This window comes from Pleurodeles waltl, chromosome 6, assembly GCF_031143425.1.
Source record: "Pleurodeles waltl isolate 20211129_DDA chromosome 6, aPleWal1.hap1.20221129, whole genome shotgun sequence".
NCBI lineage: Eukaryota > Metazoa > Chordata > Amphibia > Caudata > Salamandridae > Pleurodeles > Pleurodeles waltl.
Genome location: NC_090445.1, coordinates 18,529,963 through 18,555,880, shown reverse-complemented (window position 1 = coordinate 18,555,880; position 25,918 = coordinate 18,529,963). Strand labels below are relative to the sequence as shown.

The 25,918-nt window shown below is 51.6% G+C and overlaps 1 protein-coding gene across 2 annotated transcripts in view; it reads right to left on the bottom strand.

The window, feature by feature from the left end:
• Nucleotides 1-25,918, bottom strand: part of HMCN2 (hemicentin 2) — an 816,728-nt gene that overhangs the window by 420,391 nt on the left and 370,419 nt on the right. For both annotated transcript variants that reach the window (XM_069237054.1, XM_069237056.1), the window contains exon 26: nucleotides 21,267-21,458. In XM_069237054.1, the coding sequence (XP_069093155.1) occupies nucleotides 21,267-21,458 (192 nt within the window). The remainder of the gene's footprint in view (nucleotides 1-21,266; nucleotides 21,459-25,918) is intronic.

Below are 25,918 nucleotides of genomic sequence, written 5' to 3'. Positions count from 1 at the left end.
GTGCGTTATTTATTTGGAACATGATTTACTGACTGGAAGAAAACTTGAGATGAGAAAAATATTACAACAACTGGGCCCTATCAAAAGTAAAAAGTTTACATAAAAAGATGCGCAGTCTTGGAGAAACACAGAGTGTAAGAAATTGAGTAATTATTTGAGAAGGATGTGAGTCCTTCACAAATAATTGGTCGACAATCGTCTTTTAACTGGGAACGAGTACCCCACTGTAGCACTTGACTCTTTCAGGGTAGAGAAGAAAGCAGTCCAAGGCCTCCTCAAGGGAGGCGGTGTGAGGTATTAACCCCAGCTCACTGGGACGGAGCAACAACACTCAAATTACTCCCCACTGAGTGCTTTTTACATAAAAAAAAGAAAAAGTACTCATAGTACATACACTAATAAATAATATGCATTAAAGTACAAATATGTACAATCAGGGTAGATGGAAATACCTTTGGTGATACCCTCATATCATGTTACACACCTCCTCAATATCTCCACCTACACTAGATGCAATATCACAATATAAGGAAGTGTCATTACTAATGAGGCAGGCCTTGCACTGTGTTCCTTTTAATTTTACACCCCAGAGAGCTCCAAGAACTACAGCCCCTGCCGGTTCCCCCGGTGCCTTATCTTACCAACACTGGAACCGGCAACATTCTAATGCACCCACCTGGGGTGGGACCAGCGATGCTCGTTTTGACTCCCGTCTGCAGGCAGCAGCAACTGGCCTCTCTCCTGCCCATGGCCGAAGCTGTGTGGCAGGATGTCCTGCGTGCTTCTCCTTCCAGCTAGCATTCTTTTGCTGACGTTCTCCCTCGTCTAGCATCCTCTTATCAGTCGCTCCTTGTGCAGGTTTTTTTTTAAGCCAGAGTGAAACATTCTATAAGCCAGACACCCCTGGCCAATCCTATTGCGCTACATCATCACTCCACCCCATCCCAACCCTCCTGCACTGCAATCTAGAACATTCCAACATGGCAACTTCAAGTTGTTTCTGAAAAAACCTTCCATGGGCATCGCCCCTAGCTGACAGAGCTGCTTGATCTTTTCCCACCAACAAAAGGACTAGCACTTCCTGTTTTCCGGCCAGCGGTCTGGCCCTCCTTTGTTCCTGTGTGCCTGTGATGTGCCAGCCTAGGTGCAGTGTGACAAGCTAATTAACAGATGCACATTTTCTCCCCACCCCTTACTTTTCCAGGAACTGAGCTAAGCTCTGTTAAAGGCTCTACTCTGTGGGGAGGACTTTGATCCTCCTGCTAGATGGCAGAGTAAATAGCTTGCCAAAAGGCCTGGAATCCGATGATGAGTTGAGCCAGGGAAATATGGCAAATCCTAAAGTGTCATTGGGAGTATTGGTATGATGTCAGTGTAAGGAAATGCCTCCTTGGCATGGTTACACCCTGACTTTTTGCCTTTGCTGATGCTAAGTTTTGATTTGAAAGTGTGCTGAGGCCTGCTAACCAGGCCCCAGCACCAGTGTTCTTTCCCTAACCTGTACTTTTGTTTTCACAATTGGCACACCCTGGCATCCAGGAAAGTCCCTTGTAACTGGTACCCCTGGTACCAAGGGCCCTGATGCCAGGGAAGGTCTCTAAGGGCTGTAGCATATCTTATGCCACCCTGGGGACCCCTCACTCAGCACATGCACACTGCTTGCCAGCTTGTGTGTGCTAGTGAGGACAAAACGAGTAAGTCAACATGGCACTCCCCTCAGGGTGCCATGCCAACCTCACACTGCCTATGCAGTATAGATAAGTCACCCCTCTAGCAGGCCTTACAGCCCTAAGGCAGGGTGCGCTATACCATAGGTGAGGGCACCAGTGCATGAGCACTGTGCCACTACAGTGTCTAAGCCAAACCTTAGACATTGTAAGTGCAGGGTAGCCATAAGAGTATATGGTCTGGGAGTCTGTCAAACACGAACTCCACAGCACCATAATGGCTACACTGAAAACTGGGAAGTTTGGTATCAAACTTCTCAGCACAATAAATGCACACTGATGCCAGTGTACATTTTATTGTAACATACACCCCAGAGGGCACCTTAGAGGTGCCCCCTGAAACCTTAACCAACTACCCGTGTAGGCTGACCGGTTTTAGCAGCCTGCCACACTCAAGACATGCTGCTGGCCACATGGGGAGAGTGCCTTTGTCACTCTGTGGCTAGTAACAAAGCCTGCACTGGGTGGAAATGCTTATCACCTCCCCCTTGCAGGAGCTGTAACACCTGGCGGTGAGCCTCAAAGGCTCACCCCCTTTGTTACAGCACCACAGGGCATTCCAGCTAGTGGAGTTGCCCGCCCCTCCGGCCACGGCCCCACTTTTGGCGGCAAGGCCGGAGGAGATAATGAGAAAAACAAGGAGGAGTCACTGGCCAGTCAGGACAGCCCCTAAGGCAACCTGAGCTGAAGTGACTCTGACTTTTAGTAATCCTCCATCTTGCAGATGGAGGATCCCCCCAATAGGGATAGGAATGCGACCCCCCCCCTTGGGAGGAGGCACAAAGAGGGTGTAGCCACCCTCAGGGCTAGTAGCCATTGGCTACTGCCCTCCCTGACCTAAACACACCCCTAAATTCTGTATTTAGAGGCTCCCCTGAACCTAGGAACTCAGATTCCTGCAACCTAAGAAGAAGAGGACTGCTGAGCTGAAAAACCCTGCAGAGAAGACGGAGACACCAACTGCTTTGGCCCCAGCTCTACCGGCCTGTCTCCCCCCTTCTGAAGAAACTGCTCCAGCGACGCTTTCCCCAGGACCAGCGACCTCTGAATCCTCAGAGGACTGCCCTGCTCTAGAAGGACCAAGTAACTCCCGAGAACAGCGGCCCTGTTCACCAAAGACTGCAACTTTGTTTCCAAAGAAGCAACTTCAAGACAACTGCGTTTCCCGCCGGAAGCGTTAGACTTGCTACTCTGCACCCGACGCCCCCGGCTCGACTTGTGGAGAAACAATACTTCAGGGAGGACTCCCCGGCGACTACAAGACTGTGAGAAGCCAGAGTTGCCCCCCCTGAGCCCCCACAGCGACACCTGCAGAGGGAATCCCGAGGCTCCCCCTGACCGCGACTGCCTGACTCCAAGATCCCGACGCCTGGAAAAGACTCTGCACCCGCATCCCCCAGGACCTGAAAGATCGGAACTCCAGTGCAGGAGTGACCCCCAGGAGGCCCTCTCCCTTGCCCAGGTGGTGGCTACCCCGAGGAGCCCCCTCTTGCCTGCCTGCATCGCTGAAGAGACCCCTTGGTCTCCCATTGATTTACATTGGAAACCCGACGTGTGTTTGCACACTGAACCCGGCCGCCACTGTGCTAATGAGGGTGTACTTTCTGTGCTAACTTGTGTCCCCCCCGGTGCCCTACAAAACCCCCCTGGTCTGCCCTCCGAAGACACGGGTACTTACCTACTGACAGACTGGAACCGGGGCACCCCCTTCTCCATTGAAGCCTATGCGTTTTGGGCACCACTTTGAACTCTGCACCTGACCGGCCCAGAGCTGCTGGTGTGGGAACTTTGGGGTTGCTCTGAACCCCCAACGGTGGGCTACTTTGGACCCAAACTTGAACCCCGTAGGTGGTTTACTTACCTACCAAAACTAACAAATACTTACCTCCCCCAGGAACTGTTGAAAATTGCAGTGTGTCTAGTTTTAAAATAGCTATATGTGATTTATTTGAAAAGTATATATGCTATTGTGATTATTCAAAGTTCCTAAAGTACTTACCTGCAATCCCTTTCATTTGAAGTATTACATGTAAAATTTGAACCTGTGGTTCTTAAAATAAACTAAGAAAATATATTTTTCTATACAAAAACCTATTGGCCTGGAATTGTCTTTGAGTGTGTGTTCCTCATTTATTGCTTGTGTGTGTACAACAAATGCTTAACACTACTCCTTTGATAAGCCTACTGCTCGACCACACTACCACAAAATAGAGCATTAGTATTATCTCTTTTTGCCACTATCTTACCTCTAAGGGGAACCCTTGGACTCTGTGCATACTATTCCTTATTTTGAAATAGTGCATACAGAGCCAACTTCCTACATTGGTGGCAGCGGTGGGATACAAGACTTTGCATTTGCTGGACTACTCAGCTAATACCTGATCACACGACAAATTCCAAAAATTGTCATTAGAAACTAATTTTTACAATTTGAACTATTTTTCTAAATTCTTAAAAGTCCTGCTAGGGCCTTGTGTTAGTCCCTGTTTAGCATTTCTTTTAGAGTTGAAAAGTTTTGTGAAAGTTTGAATTAGATTCTAGAGCTAGTTTTAGATTCTTAAAAAGTATTCCAACTTTTAGAAACATAGGGGGTCATTCTGACTTCGGCGGGCGGCGGAGGCCGCCCGCCAAAGTTCCCCCGACAGAATACCGCAGCGCGGTCAAAAGACCGCCGCGGTAATTCTGAGTTTCCCGCTGGGCCGGCGGGCGACCGCCAGAAGGACGCCCGCCCGCCCAGCGGGAAACCCCCTTCCACGAGGATGCCGGCTCCGAATGGAGCCGGCGGAGTGGAAAGGGTGCGACGGGTGCAGTTGCACCCGTCGCGATTTTCAGTGTCTGCTATGCAGACACTGAAAATCTTTGTTGGGCCCTGTTAGGGGGCCCCTGCAGTGCCCATGCCATTGGCATGGGCACTGCAGGGGCCCCCAGGGGCCCCACAACACCCGTTCCCACCAGCAAGGTTCTGGCGGTCAAAACCGCCAGAACCAGGCTGGCGGGAAGGGGGTCGGAATCCCCATGGCGGCGCTGCCTGCAGCGCCGCCATGGAGGATTCCTCCGGCCAGGGGAAAACCGGCGGGAAACCGCCGGTTTCCCTTTTCTGACCGTGGCGGTAATTGGCCTGGATGCACCGCCAGCCTGTTGGCGGTGAATCCGCGGGTCGGAATGACCCCCATAATGTCTAGTGCAGAGATGAATGTGGAGGAACTCGACATCACCCCTTACCTCCATCTTAAGATGAGGGAGCTAAGGTCTCTCTGCAAAATAAAGAAAATCACAATTGGCTCAAGACCCTCCAAACAACAGCTCCAGGAGCTTTTGGCAGAGTTTGAAAAAGCCAACCCCTCTGAGGATGACACCCCAGAGGATGATGTTAGTGACTTGGAGGAGAATTCCCCCCTTCCAGTCCTAACTAGGGAACCCAGGGACCCTCAATCCCCGATTCCAACTGTGATAGTCAGAGATGCTGCTTCCCTCACAGGAGGGGCCAGCACCTCTGAAATCACTGAGGATAGCCTCAGTGAAGAGGACCTCCTGTTAGCCAGGATGGCCAAAAGATTGGCTTTGGAAAGACAGATCCTAGCCATAGAAAGGGAAAGGCAAGAGATGGGCCTAGGTCCCATCAATGGTGGCAGCAACATAAATAGGGTCAGAGATTCTCCTGACATGTTGAAAATCCCTAAAGGGATTGTAACTAAATATGAAGATGGTGATGACATCACCAAATGGTTCACAGCTTTTGAGAGGGCTTGTGCAACCAGAAAAGTAAACAGATCTCACTGGGGTGCTCTCCTTTGGGAAATGTTCACTGGAAAGTGTAGGGATAGACTCCTCACACTCTCTGGAAAAGATGCAGAATCTTATGACCTCATGAAGGGAACCCTGATTGAGGGCTTTGGATTCTCCACTGAGGAGTATAGAATTAGATTCAGGGGGGCTCAAAAACCTCGAGCCAGACCTGGGTTGATTTTGTGGACTACTCAGTGAAAACACTGGATGGTTGGATTCAAGGCAGTGGTGTTAATGATTATGATGGGCTGTACAATTTATTTGTGAAAGAACACCTATTGAGTAATTGTTCAAATGATAAACTGCATCAGCATCTGGTAGACCTAGGACCAATTTCTCCCCAAGAATTGGGAAAGAAGGCGGACCATTGGGTCAAGACTAGGGTGACCAAGACTTCCACAGGGGGTGACCAAAAGAAAGGGGTCACAAAGCCTCCCCAGGGGAAGGGTGTTGAGACATCCAAAAACAAAAATAGTAAAGAATCTTCTTCAGGCCCCCAAAAACCTGCACAGGAGGGTGGGCCCAGAGCCTCTTCACAAAACAATTTTGGGTACAAGGGTAAAAACTTTGATCCCAGAAAGGCCGGGTGTCGTAGCTGTAATCAGCCTGGACACCAAACTGGAGACAAAGCCTGTCCCAAGAAAAGTACCACTTCCAACTCCACTCCAGCTAACACTGGAATGGCTAGTCTCCAAGTGGGATCAACAGTGTGCCCAGAGCAAATCAGGTGTCACACTGAAGCTACATTAGTCTATGAGGGTGGGGTGGATTTAGCCACACTGGCTGCCTGGCATCCTAACATGCAAAAATACAGGCAGCAGCTCTTAATTAATGGGACAAGTGTAGAAGGCCTGAGGGATACAGGTGCCAGTGTCACCATGGGGACAGAGAAACTGGTTTCCCCTGGTCAATACCTGGCTGGACAAACTTATCCAGTCACCAATGCTGACAATCAAACTAAAGTACATCCCATGGCTATGGTAACTTTAGAGTGGGGAGGGGTCAATGGCCTGAAACAGGTGGTGGTCTCCTCAAATATCTCAGTAGACTGTTTGCTTGGATATGACCTGGAGTCCTCAGCATGGGCTGAGGTAGAACTGAAAACCCATGCAGCCATGCTGGGTATCCCTGAACTGGTGTGTGTCAAGACAAGGGCACAGTGCAAGGCTCAGGGTGAAAAAGTAGAGCTGGAGCCTGGAAAAAGGGCCCAGCCTACCAAGAGAAAAGGAAAGACAACTGGGAAACCAGCTGCAACACAACAACAAAAAGAGAACCTCTCTTCTCAGGAAGAAGTTCTGCCCTCTGAGGGAACTGAGCCTATGGAGTTGGAACCTTATCAGATTGAGCTCCTAGGCCCAGGGGGACCCTCAAGGGAGCAGTTGTGTAAGGGGCAAGAAACCTGTCCCTCTCTTGAAGGCCTTAGGCAGCAAGCTGCTGAAGAGTCCAATGGCAAGAAAACTGGAACACATAGGGTCTATAGGGAAGATGGACTCCTGTACACTGAGGCAAGAGATCCCAAGCCTGGTGCCACTAGGAGAGTGGTAGTGCCTCAGGAGTTCAGAGAGTTCATACTGACCTTAGCCCATGATATTCCTCTTGCTGGGCATTTGGGACAAACCAAGACGTGGGAGAGACTAGTCAACCACTTCTACTGGCCCAACATGTCCCAGAAAGTCAAGAAGTTTTGTGTCTCCTGTACTACCTGTCAAGCCAGTGGTAAGACAGGTGGACATGCAAAGGCCCCCCTCATTCCACTTCCAGTGGTGGGGGTCCCCTTTGAAAGAGTGGGTGTGGACATAGTGGGTCCACTTGAACCTCCCACAGCCTCAGGGAATATGTACATACTAGTAGTAGTGGATCATGCTACTAGATACCCTGAAGCTATTCCCCTTAGGTCAACTACTGCCCCTGCAGTAGCCAAGGCCCTCATTGGTATTTTTACCAGAGTGGGTTTCCCTAAGGAGGTGGTGTCTGACAGAGGTACCAACTTCATGCCAGCATACCTGAAACACATGTGGAATGAGTGTGGAGTGACTTATAAATTCACTACACCCTACCATCCACAAACTAATGGCCTTGTTGAGAGATTCAACAAGACATTAAAAGGCATGATCATGGGGCTCCCTGAAAAACTCAAAAGGAGATGGGATGTCCTCTTGCCATGTCTGCTTTTCGCTTACAGAGAGGTGCCTCAGAAGGGAGTAGGGTTCTCACCCTTTGAACCTCTGTTTGGCCACCCTGTAAGGGGACCACTAGCTCTTGTGAAAGAAGGCTGGGAGAGACCTCTTCATGAGCCATAAACAAGACATAGTGGACTATGTACTTGGCCTACGTTCAAGGATGGCAGAGTACATGGAAAAGGCAAGTAAAAACCTTGAGGCCAGCCAACAGCTATAGAAGTTTTGGTATGACCAAAAGGCTGCAATGGTTGAATTTCAACCAGGGCAGAAAGTCTGGGTTCTGGAGCCTGTGGCTCCCAGGGCACTTCAGGACAAATGGAGTGGCCCTTACCCAGTGCTAGAGAAGAAGAGTCAGGTCACCTACCTGGTGGACCTAGGCACTAGCAGGAGCCCCAAGAGGGTGATCCATGTGAACCGCCTTAAGCTCTTCCATGATAGGGCTGATGTGAATCTGTTGATGGTAACAGATGAGGACCAGGAAGCTGAGAGTGAACCTCTCCCTGATCTCCTCTCATCAAACCCTAAAGATGGCTCAGTTGATGGAGTGATCTACTCAGACACCCTCTCTACCCAACAGCAATCTGACTGCAGGAAGGTCCTGCAACAGTTTGCTGAGCTCTTTTCCCTAACCCCTGGTCAGACCCACCTGTGTACCCATGATGTGGACACAGGAGACAGCATGCCTGTCAAAAACAAAATATTCAGACAGTCTGACCAAGTTAAGGAAAGCATCAAGGTGGAAGTCCACAAGATGCTGGAATTGGGAGTCATTGAGCACTCTGACAGCCCCTGGGCTAGCCCAGTGGTCTTAGTCCCCAAACCTCACACCAAAGATGGAAAGAGAGAGATGAGGTTTTGTGTGGACTACAGAGGACTTAATTCTGTCACCAAGACAGATGCCCATCCCATTCCAAGGGCTGATGAACTGATTGATAAATTAGGTGCTGCCAAATTCTTAAGTACCTTTGACTTAACAGCAGGGTACTGGCAAATCAAAATGGCACCTGGAGCAAAAGAAAAGACAGCATTCTCCACACCTGATGGGCATTATCAGTTTACTGTTATGCCCTTTGGTTTAAAGAATGCCCCTGCCACCTTCCAAAGGTTGGTGAATCAAGTCCTTGCTGGCTTGGAGTCCTTTAGTGCAGCTTATCTTGACGATATTGCTGTCTTTAGCTCCAGCTGGCAGGATCACCTGGTCCACCTGAAGAAGGTTTTGAAGGCTCTGCAATCAGCAGGCCTCTCTATCAAGGCATCCAAATGCCAGATAGGGCAGGGAACTGTGGTTTACTTGGGACACCTTGTAGGTGGAGGCCAAGTTCAGCCACTCCAGCCTAAGATCCAGACTATTCTGGACTGGGCAGCTCCAAAAACCCAGACTTAAGTCAGGGCATTCCTTGGCTTGACTGGGTATTACAGGAGGTTTGTGAAGTGATATGGATCCATAGTGACAGCCCTCACAGAACTTACCTCCAAGAAAATGCCCAAGAAGGTAAACTGGACTGTATAATGCCAACAGGCCTTTGACACCCTGAAACAAGCAATGTGCACAGCACCCGTTCTAAAAGCTCCAGATTACTCCAAGCAGTTCATTGTGCAGACAGATGCCTCTGAACATGGGATAGGGGCAGTTTTGTCCCAAACAAATGATGATGGCCTTGACCAGCCTGTTGCTTTCATTAGCAGGAGGTTACTCCCCAGGGAGCAGCGTTGGAGTGCCATTGAGAGGGAGGCCTTTGCTGTGGTTTGGTCCCTGAAGAAGCTGAGACCATACCTCTTTGGTACTCACTTTGTAGTTCAAACTGACCACAGACCTCTCAGATGGCTGATGCAAATGAAAGGTGAAAATCCAAAACTGTTGAGGTGGTCCATCTCCCTACAGGGAATGGACTTTATAGTGGAACACAGAACAAGGACTGCCCATGCCAATACAGATGGCCTTTCCGGGTTCTTCCAATTAGAAAATGAAGACTCTCTTGGGAAAGGTTAGTCTCATCCTCTTTCATTTGGGGGGGGGGGGGGGGGGTTGTGTAAGGAAATGCCTCCTTGGCATGGTTACCCCCTGACTTTTTGCCTTTGCTGATGCCATGTTTTGATTTGAAAGTGTGCTGAGGCCTGCTAACCAGGCCCCAGCACCAGTGTTCTTTCCCTAACCTGTACTTTTGTTTTCACAATTGGCACACCCTGGCATCCAGGTAAGACCCTTGTAACTGGTACCCCTGGTACCAAGGGCCCTGATGCCAGGGAAGGTCTCTAAGGGCTGCAGCATATCTTATGCCACCCTGGGGACCCCTCACTCAGCACAGACACACTGCTTGCCAGCTTGTGTGTGCTGGTGAGGACAAAACGAGTAAGTCGACATGGCACTCCCCTCAGGGTGCCATGCCAACCTCACACTGCCTATGCAGTATAGATAAGTCACCCCTCTAGCAGGCCTTACAGCCCTAAGGCAGGGTGCGCTATACCGTAGGTGAGGGCACCAGTGCATGAGCACTGTGCCCCTACAGTGTCTAAGCCAAACCTTAGACATTGTAAGTGCAGGGTAGCCATAAGAGTATATGGTCTGGGAGTCTGTCAAACACGAACTCCACAGCACCATAATGGCTACACTGAAAACTGGGAAGTTTGGTATCAAACTTCTCAGCACAATAAATGCACACTGATGCCAGTGTACATTTTATTGTAACATACACCCCAGAGGGCACCTTAGAGGTGCCCCCTGAAACCTTAACCAACTACCCGTGTAGGCTGACTGGTTTTAGCAGCCTGCCACACTCGAGACATGTTGCTGGCCACATGGGGAGAGTGCCTTTGTCACTCTGTGGCTAGTAACAAAGCCTGCACTGGGTGGAGATGCTTATCACCTCCCCCTTGCAGGAGCTGTAACACCTGGCGGTGAGCCTCAAAGGCTCACCCCCTTCGCTACAGCACCACAGGGCATTCCAGCTAGTGGAGTTGCCCGCCCCCTCCGGCCACGGCCCCACTTTTGGCGGCAAGGCCGGAGGAGATAATGAGAAAAACAAGGAGGAGTCACTGGCCAGTCAGGACAGCCCCTAAGGCAACCTGAGCTGAAGTGACTCTGACTTTTAGGAATCCTCCATCTTGAAGATGGAGGATTCCCCCAATAGGGATAGGAATGTGACCCCCTCCCCTTGGGAGGAGGCACAAAGAGGGTGTAGCCACCCTCAGGGCTAGTAGCCATTGGCTACTGCCCTCCCTGACCTAAACACACCCCTAAATTCTGTATTTAGATGCTCCCCTGAACCTAGGAACTCAGATTCCTGCAACCTAAGAAGAAGAGGACTGCTGAGCTGAAAAACCCTGCAGAGAAGACGGAGACACCAACTGTTTGGCCCCAGCTCTACCGGCCTGTCTCCCCCCTTCTGAAGAAACTGCTCCAGTGACGCTTTCCCCAGGACCAGCGACCTCTGAATCCTCAGACGACTGCCCTGCTCTAGAAGGACCAAGAAACTCCCGAGAACAGCGGCCCTGTTCACCAAAGACTGCAACTTTGTTTCCAAAGAAGCAACTTCAAGACAACTGCGTTTTCCGCCGGAAGCGTGAGACTTGCTACTCTGCACCAGACGCCCCCGGCTCGACTTGTGGAGAAACAACACTTCAGGGAGGACTCCCCAGCGACTACGAGACTGTGAGTAGCCAGAGTTGCCCCCCCTGAGCCCCCACAGCGACGCCTGCAGATGGAATCCTGAGGCTCCCCCTGACCGCGACTGCCTGACTCCCAGATCCCGACGCCTGGAAAAGACTCTGCACCCGCAGCCCCCAGGACCTGAAAGATCGGAACTCCAGTGCAGGAGTGGCCCCCAGGAGGCCCTCTCCCTTGCCCAGGTGGTGGCTACCCCGAGGAGCCCCCCCCCTTGCCTGCCTGCATCGCTGAAGAGACCCCTTGGTCTCCCATTGATTTACATTGGAAACCCGACGTGTGTTTGCAAACTGCACCCGGCCGCCCCCATGCTCCTGAGGGTGTACTTTCTGTGCTAACTTGTGTCCCCCTCGGTGCCCTACAAAACCCCACTGGTCTGCCCTCCGAAGACGCGGGTACTTACCTGCTGACAGACTGGAACCGGGGCACCCCCTTCTCCATTGAAGCCTATGCGTTTTGGGCACCACTTTTGAACTCTGCACCTGACCGGCCCTGATCTGCTGGTGTGGTAACTTTGGGGTTGCTCTGAACCCCCAACAGTGGGCTACTTTGGACCCAAACTTGAACCCCGTAGGTCGTTTACTTACCTACCAAAACTAACAAATACTTACCTCCCCCAGGAACTGTTGAAAATTGCACTGTCTAGTTTTAAAATAGCTATATGTGATTTATTTGAAAAGTATATATGCTATTGTGATTATTCAAAGTTCCTAAAGTACTTACCTGCAATACCTTTCATTTGAAGTATTACATGTAAAATTTGAACCTGTGGTTCTTAAAATAAACTAAGAAAAGATATTTTTCTATACAAAAACCTATTGGCCTGGAATTGTCTTTGAGTGTGTGTTCCTCATTTATTGTTTGTGTGTGTACAACAAATGCTTAAGACTACTCCTTTGATAAGCCTACTGCTCGACCACACTACCACAAAATAGAGCATTAGTATTATCTCTTTTTGCCACTATCTTACCTCTAAGGGGAACCCTTGGACTCTGTGCATACTATTCCTTACTTTGAAATAGTGCATACAGAGCCAACTTCCTACAGTCAGGAACTGTGGCTCTACACTCGGGATACATGTTTATCCCTAGAAAGATACCTTGCTGGACCCTGTAGGTCTAAGTCCCACAAAACTGTACTTTACTGCAGATTTACCTATAACGTGTAATTCAATTAAGCACCACAGAGTTTCAGTAAATACTACAGACCGACACTATGAATAGCCTCCCACACTATAACGCCTACCCCAGATCAGCACCAATCCCTGAAAGGTCTCTTCTGTGATAGACTACCTGGGCACAGATATCGGGCTGAGCAACATGGTAACCCCATATGTGCAACCTGTGAACGTGTGTACATGATAGCTCACGTGTTCACATGTAACATGTAACCAGCCCAGAGTCTCTTACCCTAAGCGCACAGTAGCCTTATTTTAAAAGATGGACACTGGTGGCTGAGTTTACCATAAGGGACACTCAGGTAAAGATGACAGGAAAAGACCAAAAAACAGGTAGTCAAAAGCAAAACATACAAGGGTGATAAGTGGGCAGAACACAGTTTGCAACACTCAGCAACCCTCACAGACTGAGAAAGGATGCAAGTGAACCAACTGCTCCGTAACCGGACGGGGCACATGGATGGGGGGAATATAGTTCACCACTAAACAAGAGTGTAATAAAAACAGCATCAGTGCTGCAGACTTGCACTGTGAGTGACCCCAGGTGAGATCCAGGTACAAGCTGTATGCTGCAAGCAACCCGTGCAGCACCCACAGGACATGCTTTAAGATCAGGATATATATAACACGAGAGGATCTGAAAAGTGACAAATTGATAGAAAATGAACCGATGTAACAAAGTTTGTGTTGAAAAGCAATCAGTTATTTTACTTACCTTTGGTAATGCTCGTTCTGGTTGACATTCTATCTAACCTCACCTTAGAATACTCTGTAGGTGCCAGACTGCATCTGGAAACCTTTCATCAGCAGTGCTGCCATGCTCCACTAGGTGGTGCCATTGTCTCTGTGATCCTAAAAGTGACAGGGTGCAGCAGCATTCAAGTGCTGCCCCTCTGAACTGATGCAAGTTTCATGTTTTTACCTTTTCTGCACCCTCAGACGCAGAGTGTGAGCAATTGCTGGTACCAATGTAGAGAATATGAACTTGGGACCTTTTAAAATGGTTAAAAAAAGGCCACTACACAGACCTGGAGGGAGGGAGGGCAGTGAGGAATCTGCAGTTAGAGTATCCAGCAGAAAGATTGTTTCTGAAGGTAAATAACTTGTTCTCATGGTGGACACTTCTAACTGCAGTTCCTTTTCCTTAGAATAGATACCAAAGCACTACCTCCACAGATGGAGTTCAAGCTGGCCAACTGCCCTTCCCTGATGAACATGGCTGTCAAGGTAGAAGTGCTTTGTGACCTTATGTAGTGATGCACATGTCACAGCCTGGCAGATGTCAAGGACAGGCACTCCAAGAGCCAACGCCGTAGTAGCAGCCTTAGCCTTGGAAGAACGGGCTCTCAGACCTCCTGGGGGCAGCATCTCTTGATGCAGAAGCCTATCTAACTCAACGGGGTCCTCTCCAGCACAGCCTTCCCTTTCTTTGCCCCCGAGGAGACCTGAAAAGGCTGACCGCCACCCCTGAGTGCGATCAATATAAAGCTTAAAACCCTTTTGGGAGTCCAGCAGATGGCAACTCTCCTCCTCTTTTAAGATGAGGAGAAGCAGTGAATGCAGACAGAGTGCAGAACTTCCCAATGTGGAAGGGAGTTATGACTTTCGGCAAGAATGTTGCAAGTCCTCACCGTTAACTTGTCTAGGATAAGAGGTGATGTTGGGTGGGTGACTGAAAGTCCCTGGAGTTCACTGAGGTGATGAGCTGACCTAATTGTGAAAGAGGAAGACAGTCTTCAAAGTCAGGAGACTCAGCAGACAACTTTGTATTGACTCCAAAGATTATTTAAGAGAAAGATTAAGACCAAGTTAAGGTCCCATTGAGGAATTACAAAGGGCTTGGAAGGGAACGTGTCTCAAAGCTTTAATAAATTGCATCACAGGTGACTTAAACAAGGACATTTGGTCTAGTCAACATGGAAAGAGCAAATGGCTGACAATGTTTAAATGTGCCCACTCAAGGTCTTGCTGGTCCACAGATGAGATAAACGGAAGAATGTCCGAGACCTTTGCTTCTAAGGAGTCAATCCCATGAACACCACACCAGTGCCTGCCGTAAACGGATTTCGTGGCAGGGCGAAAAGTGACGAGAATGACGCCCACCACTTCAGAAGGCAGATCAAACACAGTCAGTTGCCGCGAAAGGACTGGGGTAACTGCTGTACTGGTTAGCAAACAGACCCAAGGAGGGCACCATGGCACTAATATCTTCAAAGCCCTCCAGTCTGTCTCCTCACTGTAAAAAAGTGTCCCATCAAAAGGCATATCCATGAGGGAGGCCTGTACTTCACGCGAACACCCTGTGGCATGCATTCACGTGTGTTGACAAAGTACAACACTCTTACCAACTGCCCTCCGAAGAAAGTCAGTATTGTCTGGTCTAGTGCAGATAACATATTTGCCTTGTCCATTATAAATTGTTAAAGCTAAAAAGACAATAAGGTTTTCTGGGACTGCCAGCAGCATCTGAGTGGCCATATCCCAGAGGGCATGTGTGTAATGAACCAGCAACCAAAAAGAATTAACTCACCATGATGCCAGACTGGCGGAGGAAAAATATGCTTGCCAAAAGCCTCAGTCCTCTTGGATTGCCTGTCTGGAGGAGCTATGAGGAACATCTGAGAATTCACTTTACTAGTTGAAGCCTAAACCTCAAGGATCTCTGGAGCAGGATGTTTAGGAATAAAATCCGGGTCACCAGGAGCCGGCCTGTAATGCTTGGCCATCTGCCTGTTCACCAGTGGGCAAGAACAGGGCTTTGACAATGTGGTCATCAAGGTATCGGTGACAGCCTCATTAAAAAGGAACAAGGGTCAGAAGTGACAGGCCCAGGCTGCAAAATTTCTGTCAAGATAAATGTTTCAGCCTCGACTAAGGGCAGCTGCACAACCTCAGCTGCCCTCCGGACCCTCACCTCCAAGGAGGAAACCTCTTCCATTCATGGCAAGTCAAGCTCTGCCTCAGAAGGTGTCATGGCCACTTGGTTATTGCACATCCAAGTAAAAGGCTTTGTGGTGAGGTGGGGGAATACCAGCCCCATCACCCCAATCATTATCTACATGTTGGGCTGTCTCTTGATCCGAATTAGAGCCAAAAAGATAATGGCGCCTCTGATGGTATGTATGTACAGACACTGGTTCAGAGTTCGGGTGCATGACAACCGTGTGTGAGCTTGTAACCGTATAGCGTGACATCGGTCGAGATTGAACTGAAGTGTCAGACATCGGTACCAGTGCTGGATCCTCTTCGGGCGCTGGTGGCTTTGAAGAGTGAGGGACTGACACAGGTCCTGGTGCTGAAGCAGAAGCCGGTACCGGGCCAGTAGAGACTCCAAAGGGGTCCGATGGTGCTGAGGACGCGCTCACCAGCTGGAACCCAACTGAGGGCACATGTGGTTCCTTGGGGCCCAAAGGTGTGCCAGAGGGAGATGAAAATGTGCCACAAATCTGCAGCATAGCCTCCTTGAAGGTTTCCATCTGCTGTGGGTTTGTCGTAGCCTCGGAAACTCGAGGCTTACCCGGATTAGTTGAGGAATCAGATCTGCGACTGGAGACCTCAACGGTGAATGACACATCATGATGTTCTTGCACCTTCCCTTTGGATTCTGAGTGACTGGATGGGATTTGATTATTCTTGGACTTTGAATTCGGCTTACCAGAGAACTTTGAGTGTGATGTTCAGATCTTAAAGGAACGGCCTCAGGGGCGGTACCGAGTCCACACCCACAAACCGAAGCATGAGCAGGACTTACACATAGGCCACACCTTATTTTTGTGATCATCGATGTATAGCTTTGCCTCCCAAATCCCAGGTAGCCTTCTGGTGCATGAGGGCAAATTTGTTGCACAACATCGAGTCATGTCCCGAGCCCAGACACCAGAGACACGCCTTGTGTGAGTCTGTGATAGACATCTACTTTCTGCATGATTTAAATCTGTAGTTTGGGGTTGGGAAATCGTTCCCTTAACACACTGAAATTCATTTTTAGAAGTTGTTAAAGGGCTGATGAAACTGGGAGCAGAGCTCTGGATATATTTCGGAAGAGATAGGATGATGGCACTTATATGCAGCTTTGTTCTGTCACTTCTTAGGCGGTGGGGAGCCGTACGGTGCCGCCTGGCGGCGTGCGGGAGCACTGCTGAAGAAATGTTTTCCGGATCCAGTCTGGCGCCTGGGAGTATTCTAAAGTGAGGAATCTGTGGTTAGGAGTATCCATCAGAATTTCATTTTGCGATGCAACATACTAATGCCCTGTACCACAAAATTACCGTTCAGAAACATTCATATTATAATACCTCATTAATATTAATGAGACAAGAAACCAATTTTAAAACCTACGGAATGTCCGGGGAATGCAGGGGCAGCAAATTTCGATCCTTACCTTCGCAAAACACCTACTGTATTTTTATTGCAGCAGCTGTCTATTAAGCAACGGCTGCAATCAAAAATATAAAAAAGGCATTCCGTGAATGATGTTCCAGGAGCACATCTGCCCTCCCTAATGCCATCGGTTGGCATTCACAAAATGAATAATTGGCCCTCAGTGATCACTCTCCACTTTCGGGTATCGGCATCCAATTATCTGTCGGCAACCAGAAAATCTGCATCAGACCACGTATATATTGGTTTGGATGTTGCATTGTGACCGTTTCACACCCGCTCCTCTGTCCGAATCAAAGTGATTTTCAAACCGTAAACTGCGAGCCGGAAAACTATTTGTTGTTCACAATGTACCTTTTAGGCACTTCAACTTACCTTTTTGTTGTCCTAAAAGTTTTCGGAGTGCAGGGTTAGTATATTTGTTTTCAAATTGCAGGCTTAGTGTGTTTGTTTTCAAACTGCAGGCTCCGTATGTTTGTTTTCAAAGTGCAGGCTCCGTATGTTTGTTTTCAAATTGCAAGCTTAGTATGTTTGTTTTCAAATTGCAGGCTTAGTGTGTTTGTTTTCAAACTGCAGGCTCCGTATGTTTGTTTTCAAAGTGCAGGCTCTGTATGTTTGTTTTCAAATTGCAGGCTCCGTATGTTTGTTTTCAAATTGCAGGCTCCGTATGTTTGTTTTCAAATTGCAAGCTTAGTATGTTTGTTTTCAAATTGCAGGCTTAGGCCCTCATTATGAACACGGCGGTCGCAACCGCCGTGTTCATGCTAGCGGTCAAAACACTGACCGCCAGCGTCCCCGGATCCCTGCCGGCAGTATTAGGAACATTCCTATGGGCCGGCCGGGATATTGACGGCGGATCCACATGGAGCCGCCGCCAATGCCTCTGTGCGGAGGGTGCAGCTGCACCCGTCGCGCAGATCACTGCCCGAAAATTGGGCAGTGACTTGTGCGACGGGGCACTGCACTGGGGCCCCTGCACTGCTCATGTCAAGTGCATGGGCAGTGCAGGGGCCCCCAGGGGTGCCCCGGTGCACCCCTTCCGCCAGGCTTTCCCTGGGGAAACCCGCCAGGGAAAGGTTGGTGGCTGAGGAATCATTATCCGAGGGGTAGCACCGCTGCCCTGTCGGATAATGTTTCCGACCGCCACCAGGCTGCCTGTCGGAGGCAGCCTGGCGGTAAGTGAGGGCTGCCGATGGCAGCCCTCATGGGGTTCTTTATGTGGCGGTGTGGCCCGCCATGCCGGCTGGCGGTTTTACCCACCACCGCCGGCATGGCGGGCCACACCGCCAACTTCTTAATGACCACCTTAGTATATTTGTTTTCAAACTGCAGGCATAATGTGTTTGTTTTCAAATTGCAGGCGTAGCACTTTTTTTTCAAATTGCATCTTAGTATGTTTGTTTTCAAATTGCAGGCTCCATGTGTTTGTTTTCAAATTGCAGGCGTAGCACGTTTGTTTTCAAATTGCACCTTAGTATGTTTGTTTTCAAAATGCAGGCATAGTGTGTTTGTTTTCAAATTGCAGGCTTAGTGTGTTTGTTTTCAAATTGCAGGCTTAGTGTGTTTGTTTTCAAATTGCAGGCGTAGCACGTTTGTTTTCAAATTGCATCCTAGTATGTTTGTTTTCAAATTGCAGGCTCTGTGTGTTTGTTTTCAAATTGCACCTTAGTATTTTTGTTTTCAAATTGCAGGCTTAGTATTTTTGTTTTCAAATTGCAGGCTTAGCATTTTTGTTTTCGAATTGCACCATAGTATGTTTGTTTTCAAATTGCATGCTAAGTATGTTTGTTTTCAAATTGCAGGCTTAGTATGTTTGCATCCACCTCTGTTGCCCAAATTACAATTACATTATATTTGACACATTTGCAATTTTAGGCTACTCATATCCGACCAGCTGCTACAGTCCATGAAAATGCCATAAAACTCAAACTGACCCTGTCCTGAGGAAAGAGGCTCTCAATGGAAACAAAACAGACAGATTTCTCCTCTAGAAAAGAGCAACAGTGGCATCACCCCCCTTCATGAAAGAAGCTATGAATACAGGGCAGGGTTAGGGCACGACTCCCCGCGGAGCAGCGTTCAGGCCAGACCCCCCCCAACTGACGAGGGAGAATACTGACGACTGCTTTTCCGCTGACTCCTGTTCGGAGGGCAATACTCCATACATGAAGCAGTCCTAAAAGAGGATAAAAATAGAGCATAAAAGGAAATGGTAAGTCCAGGAGCTCGGCTACTTGGACACAAAATATAAAAAAGGAAAAAGAAAAAATACCCAACACTTGACCCTTTCCGCCACAAACCCACGAAAATGTCCTTGATTCGTAAATGGTCACCCCACGTACGAAAGACAGCATTTCTCAAAGTACAACAGAAACAAACAAGCATAGACCAATTGATGACACGATTGGAACCCTACTTGCCCCATCTTGTAACTTGTGCCAGCGACTCCAAAAAGAGAGGGCGTCTTTCACCCAAAATAGCAAAGGCCCTAAGAAACCAGTCAATATTTCATTGGGCAAAGACCTGCAACCTTATTGCGTGAGCTGTCATCTCTCCCTCCATGGATATCACGCGTCAATTTTAGGAAACTGGGTTATACATCAAAAATATCTTAGAACCATAATGAGATGTGCAGCTTTGGGAATAAAGTCCTTATTTACTTTTAGGAAATGCTTCAACATCTTACGCTGCAATGAATGTGTCGCCCACAGAGCATGGACGTGTCAAGACACCTTCCTGTGGCATTCTCAGCATGTTATTTCACTGTTTTCAAAAGCTTTGAAACATTATCTCACTTTAAAGAGGGCTTTGGGAACATTCTTGGGTATCACAAGTACTTGAAAATATACTGTTGCTGCAAAGTAGCCCTTAAAAGCAGGACAGCAACATAAACTCAGAGTTTACAAGCCAGGTGTCACACTTTACAGAGTCAGACCTGCTTCATTATGAAAGTTTCATTGTTTCATGTAATCCCCATGACGTCTCACTCTCTGCGTATAGTGAAAAACTGTGAAGGCGCTTAGGAACACAGCTTCCTACCGTAGTCTCCTTAGCCTCGTTGATGCACATCGGACAAGAAACAAGTCACCAACTTAAGACAATTTAAAACCAAACAATTTCACAAATTTGTTGCAGTACCTTAAATGTGAGATTTAAAACTTCAGGACAATTAATTCAGGACATAACTGCTTGGTCGTGTGTATCTATGAAACCACGAAAAACTCGTAAGAAACTCATTTTACGAAAACCCAGGTTTGGCCTGAGTGAATAATTTTACTACCTAACACAGGTTCAAAGAATCCTCAAGTACAAGTAGTTTGTAAGCTTGGGGTTCAATTCACCACACTCCCAGGGGTAGAGGAAGTGATGTCAAGCACAGTGTGACCCCCAGTGACATCACAGGGTTGCCAATTATACCATCTGGACCCCCCCCCAACAGCCATCTATTATAATTTTGTCCTCGATGTTCGATGTGATCCGAATTATGGCCACACTGCTGTTCAAGCCCTGAGGCCCAAGCTACCTCTTGTGATATTGTCAACAAAATGACTTAACTGTAGGTACCCTGCCCGCTGCTAAGGACTTATGAACTCTTATTCCTTTCTATAAGTACCTGGGTGTGATCTGTACCTTCAGTAATGTGTGCCTCCAGTTCCCCTACAACACACTTGAGTAGGACCTTTCTTGGATCTAAACCCTACGCCAAATTTAATGCGCATGAATCCACTGTATTTATAAGATACGGTGCTTCTGTCATCTTCCCCTGCACTGGCACACAAATTGCTGCTTTGCGCCAACACAGGCACCCTTGCACCATGGCGCAAGGATGTCTGCATTTTTGGCAGGATTGTTTGCAGCTTCCTGCCCCTGCCTGCACAAAAACAATCCATAGAGGCTTCTTACTCTTCCTATGTGTGCTGCAGAATGCAGCGCACATCTAAAGAGGAAAAAAAGAGGAGAAATAAAGATATTTCTCCTCATTGCGCCAGCCCTGGGGAGGCGTACAGTTTTGATGTATTCACAGGTTACAGATTCTTGTAAATCTGGGAATGCGTCAAAACCCATGGGTGTTGCGTGGGAACACTTACTGGAACGCCCATGGTACATCTCCATGATGCACTATAAGGCAACAGAACGACTTGCGCTGCATTGTCTTACACCATATCTACAAGGACAGGAAAAGCCACAATGAGCCGCCAGTGCGTCAGAAAAATGAACGCACCAGCAGCGCAAACCACTTGTAAATATGCCCCTGGGTGTTTACTGTATATTAGTAAGCAATGGTGTAATTCACAAGGATGGAAACACTTAGGGATTATCCACACTCCAGACAAAACCTCCAAGCAACTACTCACCATAGATTACAAGCCGGGTTCTCTTCCTGGCAGATCCCACCTCATTGGTTGCTGTGCAGATGAAGTCACCGCTGTGATTGGGCAAGGCTGCGTCAATGACTAGGGATCCATCCTCCAGCTGCTTGATTCCTGAGTGGCTGCCAGAAAGCTCCGCCCCATCCTTCATCCAGCGAATCAGTGGTCTGGGAGAGCCTGTGACAATGGGAAGTGTTAGGGAGAAGATCAGAAGGGTGTTTACCCTGAGTGCAGTAGGATGGTTGGGAGTTACACATGTGACAGGGGTGGAGACGTGGGGTAGATTGGTAAATGAGAGGTGCCAGGTCAGGGCAGGAGGTGAAGCTGTGTGTTTGCTGGGGCTGCATCTGTAGACAGCTGGGGAAGGGGTGAAGCCCAGGAACATGCAGAAGATGGCTGAAGCAGCATAGGGTGGTTCAGGAGATGGGCAGAGATAGCCTGGGAAGATGGCAAAGCAGGAGAGGTAGGATTGGCGTGTGGACTCAGAGAAGCAGAGCAGAAGCAGACTGTGGAGGAGGAGAGGCAGAGCAGCCTGTGGAGGAGGAGAGGCAGGAGCAGCCTGTGGAGGAGGAGAGGCAGGAGCAGCCTGTGGAGGCAGAGACCCACAGCCAGCAGGGCAGGGGCAGCCTGTGGAGGTGTAGAAGCAAGGCAGGGGCAGCCTGTGGAGGTGTAGAAGCAGGGCAGGAGCAGCCTGTGGAGGAGGGGAGGCAGAGAGGCAGGAGCAGCCTGTGGAGGAGGGGAGGCAGAGCAGCCTGTGGAGGAGGAGAGGCAGGAGCAGCATGTGGAGGTGTAGAAGCAAGGCAGGGGCAGCCTGTGTAGGTGTAGAAGCAGGGCAGGAGCAGCCTGTGGAGGAGGGGAGGCAGAGAGGCAGGAGCAGCCTGTGGAGGAGGGGAGGCAGAGAGGCAGGAGCAGCCTGTGGAGGAGGGGAGGCAGAGAGGCAGGAGCAGCATGTGGAGGCAGAGACCCAGGGCCAGCAGGGCAGGAGCAGCCTGTGGAGGAGGGGAGGCAGAGAGGCAGGAGCAGCATGTGGAGGCAGAGACCCAGGGCCAGCAGGGCAGGGGCAGCCTGTGGAGGTGTAGAAGCAGGGCAGGAGCAGCCTGTGGAGGAGGGGAGGCAGAGAGGCAGGAGCAGCCTGTGGAGGAGGGGAGGCAGAGAGGCAGGAGCAGCATGTGGAGGCAGAGACCCAGGCCCAGCAGGGCAGGAGCAGCCTGTGGAGGAGGGGAGGCAGAGAGGCAGAAGCAGCCTGTGGAGGAGGGGAGGCAGAGAGGCAGGAGCAGCCTGTGGAGGAGGGGAGGCAGAGAGGCAGGAGCAGCATGTGGAGGCAGAGACCCAGGGCCAGCAGGGCAGGAGCAGCCTGTGGAGGAGGGGAGGCAGAGAGGCAGGAGCAGCCTGTGGAGGCAGAGACCCAGGGCCAGGAGGGCAGGAGCAGCCCGTGGAGGAGGGGAGGCAGAGAGGCAGGAGCAGCCTGTGGAGGAGGGGAGGCAGAGAGGCGGAAGCAGCCTGTGGAGGAGGGGAGGCAGAGAGGCAGGAGCAGCATGTGGAGGCAGAGACCCAGGGCCACCAGGGCAGGGGCAGCCTGTGGAGGTGTAGAAGCAGGGCAGGAGCAGCCTGTGGAGGAGGGGAGGCAGAGAGGCAGGAGCAGCCTGTGGAGGAGGGGAGGCAGAGAGGCAGGAGCAGCATGTGGAGGCAGAGACCAAGGGCCAGCAGGGCAGGGGCAGCGGCAGCCTGTGGAGGAGGGGAGGCAGAGAGGCAGGAGCAGCATGCGGAGGCAGAGGCCCAGGGCCAGCAGGGCAGGAGCCGCCTGTGGAGGAGGGGAGGCAGAGAGGCGGAAGCAGCCTGTGGAGGAGGGGAGGCAGAGCAGCCTGTGAAGGAGGAGAGGCAGGAGCAGCATGTGGAGGCAGAGACCCAGGCCCAGCAGGGCCGGAGCAGCCTGTGGAGGAGGGGAGGCAGAGAGGCGGAAGCAGCCTGTGGAGGAGGGGAGGCAGAGAGGCAGGAGCAGCCTGTGGAGGAGGGGAGGCAGAGAGGCAGGAGCAGCATGTGGAGGCAGAGACCCAGGGCCAGCAGGGCAGGAGCAGCCTGTGGAGGAGGGGAGGCAGAGAGGCAGGAGCAGCCTGTGGAGGCAGAGACCCAGGGCCAGCAGGGCAGGAGCAGCCTGTGGAGGAGGGGAGGCAGAGAGGCAGGAGCAGCCTGTGGAGGAGGAGAGGCAGGAGTAGCATGTAGAGGCAGAGACCGAGGGCCAGCAGGGCAGGAGCAGCCTGTGGAGGAGGAGAGACAGAGAGGCAGGAGCTGCCTGTGGAGGAGGGGAGGCAGAGAGGCAGGAGCTGCCTGTGGAGGAGGGGAGGCAGAGCAGCCTGTGGAGGAGGAGAGGCAGGAGCAGCATGTGGAGGCAGAGACCCAGGGCCAGCAGGGCAGGAGCAGCCTGTGGAGGAGGGGAGGCAGAGAGGCAGGAGCAGCCTGTGGAGGAGGGGAGGCAGAGAGGCAGGAGCAGCCTGTGGAGGAGGGGAGGCAGAGAGGCAGGAGCAGCCTGTGGAGGAGGGGAGGCAGAGAGGCAGGAGCAGCATGTGGAGGCAGAGACCCAGGGCCAGCAGGGCAGGGGCAGCCTGTGGAGGAGGGGAGGCAGAGAGGCAGGAGCAGCATTCGGAGGCAGAGACCCAGGGCCAGCAGGGCAGGAGCCACCTGTGGAGGAGGGGAGGCAGAGAGGCGGAAGCAGCCTGTGGAGGAGGGGAGGCAGGAGCAGCATGTGGAGGCAGAGACCCAGGGCCAGCAGGGCAGGGGCAGCCTGTGGAGGAGGGGAGGCAGAGAGGCAGGAGCAGCATGCGGAGGCAGAGACCCAGGGCCAGCAGGGCAGGAGCCACCTGTGGAGGAGGGGAGGCAGAGAGGCGGAAGCAGCCTGTGGAGGAGGGGAGGCAGGAGCAGCATGTGGAGGCAGAGACCCAGGGCCAGCAGGGCAGGGGCAGCCTGTGGAGGTGTAGAAGCAGGGCAGGAGCAGCCTGTGGAGGAGGGGAGGCAGAGAGGCAGGAGCAGCCTGTGGAGGAGGGGAGGCAGAGAGGCAGGAGCAGCCTGTGGATGAGGCAAGGCAGAGAGGCAGGAGCAGCATGTGGAGGCAGAGACCCAGGGCCAGCAGGGCAGGAGCAGCCTGTGGAGGAGGGGAGGCAGAGCAGCCTGTGGAGGAGGAGAGGCAGGAGCAGCATGTGGAGGCAGAGACCCAGGGCCAGCAGGGCAGGAGCAGCCTGTGGAGGAGGGGAGGCAGAGAGGCGGAAGCAGCCTGTGGAGGAGGGGAGGCAGAGAGGCAGGAGCAGCCTGTGGAGGAGGGGAGGCAGAGAGGCAGGAGCAGCCTGTGGAGGAGGGGAGGCAGAGAGGCAGGAGCAGCCTGTGGAGGAGGGGAGGCAGAGAGGCAGAGAGGCAGGAGCAGCATGTGGAGGCAGAGACCCAGGGCCAGCAGGGCAGGGGCAGCCTGTGGAGGTGTAGAAGCAGGGCAGGAGCAGCCTGTGGAGGAGGGGAGGCAGAGAGGCAGGAGCAGCCTGTGGAGGAGGGGTGGCAGAGAGGCAGGAGCAGCCTGTGGCTGAGGGAAGGCAGAGAGGCAGGAGCAGCATGTGGAGGAGGGGAGGCAGAGACGCAGGAGCAGCCTGTGGAGGAGGGGAGGCAGAGAGGCAGGAGCAGCATGTGGAGGCAGAGACCCAGGGCCAGCAGGGCAGGAGCAGCCTGTGGAGGAGGGGAGGCAGAGAGGCAGGAGCAGCCTGTGGAGGAGGGGAGGCAGAGACGCAGGAGCAGCCTGTGGAGGAGGGGAGGCAGAGAGGCAGGAGCAGCATGTGGAGGCAGAGACCCAGGGCCAGCAGGGCAGGGGCAGCCTGTGGAGGTGTAGAAGCAGGGCAGGAGCAGCCTGTGGAGGAGGGGAGGCAGAGAGGCAGGAGCAGCCTGTGGAGGAGGGGAGGCAGAGAGGCAGGAGCAGCCTGTGGATGAGGGAAGGCAGAGAGGCAGGAGCAGCATGTGGAGGCAGAGACCCAGGGCCAGCAGGGCAGGAGCAGCCTGTGGAGGAGGGGAGGCAGAGCAGCCTGTGGAGGAGGAGAGGCAGGAGCAGCATGTGGAGGCAGAGACCCAGGGCCAGCAGGGCAGGAGCAGCCTGTGGAGGAAGGGAGGCAGAGAGGCGGAAGCAGCCTGTGGAGGAGGGGAGGGAGGGGAGGCAGAGAGGCAGGAGCAGCCTGTGGAGGAGGGGAGGCAGAGAGGCAGGAGCAGCCTGTGGAGGAGGGGAGGCAGAGAGGCAGAGAGGCAGGAGCAGCATGTGGAGGCAGAGACCCAGGGCCAGCAGGGCAGGAGCAGCCTGTGGAGGAGGGGAGGCAGAGAGGCAGGAGCAGCCTGTGGAGGAGGGGAGGCAGAGACGCAGGAGCAGCCTGTGGAGGAGGGGAGGCAGAGAGGCAGGATCAGCATGTGGAGGCAGAGACCCAGGGCCAGCAGGGCAGGGGCAGCCTGTGGAGGAGGGGAGGCAGAGAGGCAGGAGCAGCATGCGGAGGCAGAGACCCAGGGCCAGCAGGGCAGGAGCCACCTGTGGAGGAGGGGAGGCAGAGAGGCGGAAGCAGCCTGTGGAGGAGGGGAGGCAGAGAGGCAGGAGCAGCATGTGGAGGCAGAGACCCAGGGCCAGC